The sequence below is a fragment of the Rhinopithecus bieti genome, unplaced genomic scaffold (assembly GCF_001698545.2).
Source record: "Rhinopithecus bieti isolate Rb0 unplaced genomic scaffold, ASM169854v2 scaffold_41644, whole genome shotgun sequence".
NCBI classification, from domain to species: Eukaryota; Metazoa; Chordata; class Mammalia; order Primates; family Cercopithecidae; genus Rhinopithecus; species Rhinopithecus bieti.
Genome location: NW_016817838.1, coordinates 1,481,264 through 1,490,199, shown reverse-complemented (window position 1 = coordinate 1,490,199; position 8,936 = coordinate 1,481,264). Strand labels below are relative to the sequence as shown.

The 8,936-nt window shown below is 46.7% G+C and overlaps 1 protein-coding gene and 1 long non-coding RNA gene across 3 annotated transcripts in view; one reads left to right on the top strand and one right to left on the bottom strand.

The window, feature by feature from the left end:
* The window catches only part of LOC108518023 (uncharacterized), a 13,133-nt gene extending 11,583 nt beyond the window's left edge, over nt 1–1,550 (bottom strand). The window contains exon 1 of the long non-coding RNA XR_001882269.1: nt 1,324–1,550. This is a non-coding gene — a long non-coding RNA (uncharacterized LOC108518023). The remainder of the gene's footprint in view (nt 1–1,323) is intronic.
* A 50-nt stretch (nt 1,551–1,600) lies between these two features.
* Nucleotides 1,601–8,732, top strand: STMN1 (stathmin 1). 2 transcript variants are annotated; one of them, XM_017856156.1, is made up of 5 exons: nt 1,601–1,800; nt 3,836–3,910; nt 4,752–4,924; nt 7,183–7,374; nt 7,772–8,732. In XM_017856156.1, exons 2-5 carry the CDS (start codon nt 3,898–3,900, stop codon nt 7,841–7,843), a joined length of 450 nt encoding a protein of 149 aa, XP_017711645.1. In that variant the 5' UTR covers nt 1,601–1,800; nt 3,836–3,897; the 3' UTR covers nt 7,844–8,732. The 2 variants fall into 2 exon arrangements, with proteins under 2 accessions (XP_017711645.1, XP_017711644.1); XM_017856155.1 differs by lacking the exon at nt 1,601–1,800 and adding an exon at nt 2,059–2,195.
* The last annotated feature ends 204 nt before the right edge of the window (nt 8,733–8,936 follow it).

Below are 8,936 nucleotides of genomic sequence, written 5' to 3'. Positions count from 1 at the left end.
AGGACAGGAATCATCCCACCTCAAAAGCACCTTTTATTCACAGGCTCATTCTAGGGGAAACTTTAACCTAGCCCTCTCAGTCCTCAAGCAGCTGTGAGGAGCTCGGGACAGTGTCACAGACTGGCCGAACCAGGCATCTCCCAACAAACCCAGAAGCCAAGTGGCATTGCTAAAAAAGATTAAAAATCGACATGAGTTCTAACATCTACGTTCCTTGCTATGGTTTCCATGGAAATAGACATCTGCTCTAGGGAGAAAGAAAAGGTGGGGGGAAGCAGTCTAAGTGCTTTAAAATAATCAGTGTTTTGAAAGATTTATTTCCTTTTTCTGTCACAACATTAATAGTTAGGAATGTGAGATTTTTGTGTGGCAATTTATTGTACTTAAAAAAATGCATTAAATGAGTGGGACTTTCCTCTGTGAACCTCCAGATCAAATACAAAGACTTCAAGATAAAAAGCCTGTTCAGTGGGTAAGGACCTCTTGGGCTTGGGTTCCTTGCTCATTTGTGTTGCCTGCCTATCTGTCGCTTTCCTGAGGGGTCTCATCCCCATCCCTCTCCAACTTTTCTAATGATTTCTGAGACTCTGCTCAGAAAAATGACAGATGGAAGCTCCTAGCCATTTTGAAGTCAAGTTTGGTCTGAGAAGCCTGTCAATGCTCAGAATCTGAATTATTCCTGGTCCTGCTCACAGGCTAAGTGAAAACCACTTAGATTGGCTTCGGGGGGAGGCCGACCCCACACAAGGGCGATTGTTGGAAAAAGTGCCGCAACAAGCATATTTCAGGCAACAGCGCATTGCTAATTGTTTGCTTTGTGTAGTGTGCTGCTGCTTGTATGATCCAATTTTTTTGTCTCGGGCACCTCTTAGTTGTATTTTATCTCTGGCACATACCTAGTGGCTAACTAGGCATGAGAGTCTTTCTAAATTAGAACTGCTGTTTCAGGAAGGTTGGTCACATTTGTTTCTTGATTTGGGGAGATGCAACCCATTAATAAAATAAAGATACCTCTTCTGTTTAGTCAAGATCTCAAAGCAGGTGCCTTGGTGTATTGACCACCAACCGAGGACACAGTCTTGGTCAGAGAATGGGAGGAGGCGGGGACCATGTACATTGCATTTATTTTTTCCCTCTTCTTGTGGGAGAAAGGGCCAGTTATTCTAAGCCTCGGTCAGACCAATTTCCTTTGTGCCTCTGCTGAGGTTCTGAGCTATCCAGGTCAGGGGGAACAGCGACCTTGTGGCTCCTTTTTTGATTTTTAAAAGGAACCCAGTGCTGCTCTGGGGAGCACGTGCTCTGAGAACAAAAGCAACACTTAACTGCAATCTGTGTAGTCTAGAACGACTATTGCTCTTCCTCCCCTATCATCCGCGGAAGGCTTGGCAGAACAGATGGAGTCTGCATTTAAGCTGAGTGGCTTTGTTAGACCAAAGGCGATCAAATTCCAGAGCCTCACGCTTTCCCGCACAGATCCCTGGTCACCGGCTCGGGAACTTGAGGATGCTGGCAAGAACGCACACAGCGAGGGAAGGGACACGCCCGCGACCTGTGGGCTGAGTGGATTAGAAATTACGATGATGTCACAATATGGGTGTCACGCCGGTGTCGGTGTAGGGCGCCGGGGGCAGGAGGCCCCGCAGGGGCGTGGAGTGGCATTGTGCTGTCACAGGGGCTCCGGTGTCTTAGGTACCCATGTGGGTGGGGCACAAGAAGGGGCACTGCTCTGAGTGCTGCCCTTGCGGCGAGGCGGGCACGTGGCTCTACAAGGCGGGGTCCAGGCGGCCCAGGTCTGGAAAGGTAGGGAAGGACCCCACCACCACGCCTGCTCCGCCCTGCCCTTGTTCTCGAGAAGGGGGAGCTGGTTCGGACCTAGTCCGGGGTCCACTGCCACTCCCTCTTCCACGGCGAGACCACCCCCGCAGCCCCAGGCCCACACCTGGGGATGCTCCCAGGCGTCCCGCAACCCCCGCATTGTCCTCCTGCCCTGCCGGCCAGGACTACACTTCCCGGGGTGCTTCGGGGTCCCGGGGGGCGGGGCTACACGCGGGTTGTTGGGGGCGGGGGCGGCACGTGCCGCCGCTCTCGGCCAATGCGGAGCCCCGCGGGGAGGTCACGTGCCGCTGTTTGGCGCTTTTGTGCGCGCCCGGGTCTGTTGGTGCTCAGAGTGTGGTCAGGCGGCTCGGACCGAGCAGGTGGGTGCGGGGCTCGGAGGCGGCGGCTGCTGGCTGCGGCCAGCAAGAGGGATTCGGTCGGCGGGAGGGGCTGGGCCGTGGCAGCGACCCCCTGCTGCAGGCGGCGGGCGGGGCTGCGGGGCCCGGAGGGGCTGGTGGGCGGGGGTCGCTCCGCTTTGTGTGTGGATCGGGCGGAGCCTCGCCTTTGTCCCCGCTGTCTGGGGCGCGGCTGTTCGTGGGCAGGGGCTGGGCGAGCACCCGGAGTCCGCTCCGGGGTGCCGTCGAGGAGACAATAGGGGGCGTGGGCCGTCATTTACCTCCCTCCCTCCCTTCCCTGCGGGCCCCGCCGGGGTCCCCATTGTCTGAAGGGACGGGGCGGCGCCCCCCGCGACCAGCGGCTTTAGGGCCAAACTGCGGGCAGCCAGGGACGCGACCCTCCCCGCGACCGTCCCTGGCGACCGCAGCTGGTGACTGAGGGGCGGCGCTCCCTGTCCCCGCGAGGGTTCTTCTGTCTTCGCGGCCGGACGGGCGGACAGCTTGGATGGCGGCAGGCTGGGCATAGGGACGGCGGGAGGCGGTGACGAGCCCACCGCGGGGCCACCCGGGGGCCTGTTCCCAGGGCCTGCCCCACCCGGTGAACTGTGACGGGGGTGGTGGCGGCGGCCTGAAGGTGTTTTTGGCGGGAGTTGGGGGGGGCGTCCGCGCGGGGGAGTCAGGCAGGGGCGGAGTTACCCGGATTGGACCGTTAGCCCCGCCCACCCCTCCCCTTCCCACGCGCGCGGGCTCTGGGGTGTTGAGAGTTCGGGGAGATTCGAAAAGGCGCGGGGAGGAAGGGGGCGGGGCCAGGGGCCGGAGCGCAGGGCGTGCTCTGATTGGCCGGATGCGACCGGTCCTCTTTTCCTCGTCTGGACCGGGACCACGCCCATCCTGGGGCCGGTGCTGCGTCTAATTTTGTGCTTTGCCTAAATCTTGTCGCTGCCTCTGGTTTAAATTTCTAGCTTTTGGGAACCTGTCATCCTACGTTTTTGGTACTAGCTGGGGTCTACAAAATCATAATCTTAAAAGATCAAGAGATACAGCATTTTCATGACATAACGGCAGCAAATATTATAAGTAAAAATCGAGAGGTTCATAAACATTTTGCTTGCTGTCTGGCAAGGGAGCTTAAACTTGAGGGACAATAGGAGTTCAACATTATTGGTTACTATTAGCTTGGGCGTTTTTTTATCCACCACGTCAGACACAGACAAAGCAGGGGTGGGTATTTCATTTACACAATGAGTTGTAGGCAGTATTAAGATGGCTCCGGGGGCACTGTTGAGTTGAATCTGGAATATCTTCTTACAGTTTCGGGGAAATGTTAAAGAGTTTATGGGGGAGAAAGATCCTTCACCCTTGTGACTTCTGATTTTAAAAATCCAAGAGTTTTATGAACGAGCAAACTCAGTTAACTTGATTTTCTGCAACCAATATCATATTTAGGTCATATTTCCTAATATGTTTATTTAGATTTTGATAAATTTTTTCGTGGTTAATGACGTCTTTATTCTACGTAGTGATTTTTCTGACGATGTATGTAGATGTGATGTGAGATCTCTTTTGGTTGATGACATATAGAAAGGCAAAGAAAGTGATTGCGTGTTTTTGAAAATCATTTTCAGGGCTTTACTTATCCCAGTTCATTGTGCAGAATACACTGCCTGTCGCTTGTCTTCTATTCACCATGGCTTCTTCTGGTAGGTAATCTATTTGGAAAAGCTGAAATTGTGATGGGCTTATGATTTTAGATTGAGATGGCTCAGGTCTTCACCTTTGATTTGGCACTTATGGTCTTATCCAAAACCTATTTTATGAATAGGAGAATTAAAAAATGATTATCACTTGAATGTGCCAAGAGCTCATAATTGTTTATTAGACAGTTTGGCTTAGTCTGAAGCAAAATTGTGGAGTTTGCACAAGTCTTTTGTTTATGAAAGCGATTGTCAAGACACTGATGTCTCAAAACAGTATTTATTAATCCAAAATGTTGAGCTTTGTTTTCTGGGAGATGGTTTTGTTTTTTATTTTGAGACAGGGTCTCACTCTGTTGCCCAGGCTGGAGTGCAGTGGCTTAATTATAGCTCACTGCAGCCTTGACCTCTGGAGCTCAAGTGGGCTCAAGCGATTCTCCCACCTCAGCCTCCATAGCGTCTGGGACTATCAGCATGGGCCACCACACCCACTTAATTAAAAAAATTTTTTTTTTTGTAGAGATGGGCTTTCCCTTTGTTGCCAAGGCTGGTCTCAAAACTTCAGGGCTCAAGGGATCTTCCCATGTTGGCCTCTCGATAAAAGTGCTGGGATTATAGGCATGAGCCATGGTACCTGGCCTTGGGAAATGGTATTTAGATAATATCTTGCTGCAAACACATCTTCCCCTAGTATCAGTAGGCTGATAGGAATAAAAAGGGGGAAAAACCACAACTTTCCTCATTAGCCCTAATTTAATACATTAAATTGATTTGGATTTTAGAAAATTACTGTTTATTAGAATAGGAGAATCTTGGTTTTCTGAATTATAAATATAATCAATTCTAGATATCCAGGTGAAAGAACTGGAGAAGCGTGCCTCAGGCCAGGCTTTTGAGCTGATTCTCAGCCCTCGGTCAAAAGAATCTGTTCCAGAATTCCCCCTTTCCCCTCCAAAGAAGAAGGATCTTTCTCTGGAGGAAATTCAGAAGAAATTAGAAGCTGCAGAAGAAAGACGCAAGGTAAACGAAGCAATTCACAGAAAGCAGGATATTAATATATGTAATGGGCGGATCAGTTTTATTTCTATAACAAGAAGAAAACAGAATTGTAGCTACACTGTGATTATTACATATGCCAGTGACTGGAAGGAAATACCAGTCCTCACTTATTGAACTCCTGTTACGTGCCAGCTCCTTTGTTTATATTTTTCTCCTTTAATACATGGTGTTGCCTCAAATAATGGAAATTAGAAACAGTTTCAGGAATGTTAAGTCGTTTTTCTGCAGTCATACAACTAGTAAGTGTTGGGGTCAGAATTCAAGCCCTGGTCTGTCTTAAACCGAAGCTCATGCTTCCTCTTTGAAAAGATATGTTGCCAGATGATTCTTTGGCACTTTGTTTTTTTTTTTTTTTTTTTTTTTTTTTTTTGAGACGGAGTCTCGCTCTGTTGCCCAGGCTGGAGTGCAGTGGCCGGATCTCAGCTCACTGCAAGCTCCGCCTCCCGGGTTCATGCCATTCTCCTGCCTCAGCCTCCTGAGTAGCTGGGACTACAGGCGCCCGCCACCACGCCCGGCTAATTTTTTGTATTTTTAGTAGAGACGGGGTTTCACTGTGTTAGTCAGGATGGTCTCGATCTTCTGACCTCGTAATCCGCCCGTCTCGGCCTCCCAAAGTGCTGGGATTACAGGCATGAGCCACCGCGCCCGGCCTGGTTTTGTTTTTTGAGAACTGTACAATAAAAACATTTTAAATTGCTAGTGTGATTGTGTTGCTCAGCTGGTATGGTAGCTTTTCTTTTCTAAGCAATTATATTATAAAGTAACTATCATTAAAAGCTAATTTGAAGAATCAATAAATATGCTAGTTGTAGAAAATTTGGAAAATACAGAAATTTATAAATGGAAATTAAAAGTTTTCATTATCCCACTTCCCAGAAGCAACCAGTGTTAACATTTTGGTGTGTTTCTTTCCATTCGGTGTTACTCATTAACAACTGTAGATAACTTTTCATTTAACTCCCTTTCCCAACAATCCTGATTGGATTGATTTTAAAGTTGGGGCAAGTAAGGCACAAAAAGTAAGGGTAATAACCTTCCTCAGACCAGCATAGTGTGATTTGTAGGACACACACACACCCGCCCAAAGAGCCACAGTGCTTACACTAAGAGTCATCTTCTATGCTTCTATGTAATAGTGTGAGTTCATGGAGTAGGAGGAAGCAATACAACCAAAGGTTGGACAGTGGAAAGTTTTTTAGACATCAACCCTGGCCCTGTAGTCATTAGCCTGTGCTTTACATAGTAACTGGCTAAATATAGTCAAACTCCCATCATGACTAGGATTTGGCAGAAGAGAATCAATAGAACCAGTGGCAGATGCTCTGTGGTTATCCTGCAAGTCAGTGGTTCCAAACACATCTGAATGTGTTTTGAGAACAAGCTGTTCTGTTGAAGGGGTCATACCAAGGGATGGTCTGGTAATTAATGCAGTTTCCTGAGACAAAAGCTAATAAGACTTTTCCTTGAAACAAATTTTTCTGTCTTAAATAGTAATCTGCAGGCTTAGTCTTACATTTCCTATCATTGTTTTATCCCTTATGGTTAAAATTTTACAATGAGCTAGTTTTCTTTTGAAGTTAAATAGTGAAATTCTCTACAATAAAAGTGCTACTCACAAGTACATATTCCTCAAGTCATCCAGATACCATTAAGCAGTAAATCTTACAAGGATTTCCTTAAGGACTAATTGGGGAAGAGATTTCTGAACAGATAAGCAGTTTTCCAAAATTGAATACAAATACTAGAAAAAATATCATTTTTACGGTATGATAGGGATAATTCAGGTCCTAACTTCGGTATTATTTAAACCGGACCTTATTTTCTGCCCCTTTTCAGTCCCCTTAGTAAATGATTTTTATTGTAATTTTAACTAATGCTGAATACATTTTATTTTTTGAGGCAGAGTCTGTCACCCAGGGTGGAGTGCAGTGGTGCGATCTTGGCTCACTGCAACCTCCACCTCCTGGGTTCAAGCAATTCTCCTGCCTCAGCCTCCCAAGTAGCTTGGATACTACAGGTGCCCGCCACCACGCCTGGCTAATTTTTGTATTTTTAGTATAGGTGGGGTTTCACCATGTTGGCCAAGCTCGTCTTGAACTCCTGACCTCAAATGATCCACCCACCTTGGCCTCCCAAAGTGCTGGGATTACAGGCGTGAGCCACCACTCCCAGCCTGAATACATTTCAAAGTGCCTAGCCTATTAAACTTTTTTTTCCAGTCGCATGAAGCTGAGGTCTTAAAGCAGCTGGCTGAGAAACGAGAGCACGAGAAAGAAGTGCTTCAGAAGGCAATAGAAGAGAACAACAACTTCAGTAAAATGGCAGAAGAGAAACTGACCCACAAAATGGAAGCTAACAAAGAGAACCGAGAGGCACAAATGGCTGCCAAACTGGAGCGTTTGCGAGAGAAGGTTGGTTTCTTACCTTGTAAAAGGGTTGAGCCTGGAGTTTGATGCACCAATTAGTTGGCTTGAACTAAGTGCTTTGATAAAAGATGTTTGGTGTCTTTTTGTCATCCATTTGGGGCTTAACATGTTAAATGAAAGGTATATTTTAAGATGGAATATTCAGTAATTCCCAGCATAATTGCACAGTCCTTCAAAGACCAGTATGCGGCTTGTTAGGTTCTACAAGGGACCCAGGAGATTCGATCATGTCTCAGAACTCAAATTTTGTGGTTCCGACAGGCTGTAATATATGCACCGAGGTTGTGCTGGGCCTCTTTGAGGTGGGGGCTGGGGGTCGTGACTTGACAGGCTTTTTTTTTTTTTTTTTTTTGACTGATGACACCTTACCCTTCCTTTACAGGATAAGCACATTGAAGAAGTGCGGAAGAACAAAGAATCCAAAGACCCTGCTGACGAGACTGAAGCTGACTAATTTGCTCTGACAACTGACTTTCTCCCCATCCCCTTCCTAAATATCCAAAGACTGTACTGGCCAGTGTCATTTTATTTTTTCCCTCCTGACAAATATTTTAGAAGCTAATGTAGGACTGTATAGGTAGATTCAGACTGTAAGATGTTGTTTTAGGGGCTAAAGGGGAGAAACTAAAAGTGTTTTACTCTTTTTCTAAAGTGTTGGTCTTTCTAATGTAGCTATTTTTCTTGTTGCATCTTTTCTACTTCAGTACACTTGGTGTACTGGGTTAATGGCTAGTACTGTATTGGCTCTGTGAAAACATTTGTGAAAAGAGTATGTAGTGGCTTCTTTTGAACTGTTAGATGCTGAATATCTGTTCACTTTTCAATCCCAATTCTGTCCCAATCTTACCAGATGCTACTGGACTTGAATGGTTAATAAAACTGCACAGTGCTGTTGGTGGCAGTGACTTCTTTCGAGTTAGGTTAATAAATCAAGCCATAGAGAGCCTCCTGGTTGATACTTGTTCCAGATGGGGCCTTAGGGCTGGTAGAAATACCAACGCACAAATGACCGCACGTTCTCTGCCCTCAGTTTCTTGCCCCAGTGTGGTTTGCATTGTCTCCCTCCACAATGGCCGCTTTGTTTGGATGCCTCAGCCCAGGTCAGCTGTTACTATATTCTTTCAGATGTTTATTTGCAAACAAGCATTTTTTGTTCTGTGTCCCTTTTAAAAGGCAGATTAAAGGCACAAGCGTGTTGCTAGAGAACAGTTTAGAGAGAATCTCAAGGTCCTACTTGGTGGTTTGCTTGCTCTACATTACAGGTGGGGCATGTCCTCATCCTTTCCTGCCATAAAAACGATGACGCGAGAATCAGAATATTAATAAAACTTTGTGCTGCTGTAGCAACTCCTGTGAAATGACTAAAGGGAACCTTAATTATTTCTAGAGTAGCATTTGACAGATACGTCATCTTGTATCCAGAGGCTGTCATAGTCCCCATTGTCAGTGCATTGCCTTTCAGGGAACGCTTTTGGCAGCTTTCCTGTGCTATTTGGGAAATAGCCTAATTATATATATTTTGTGGCTCTTAGACATCTGTATAAAAG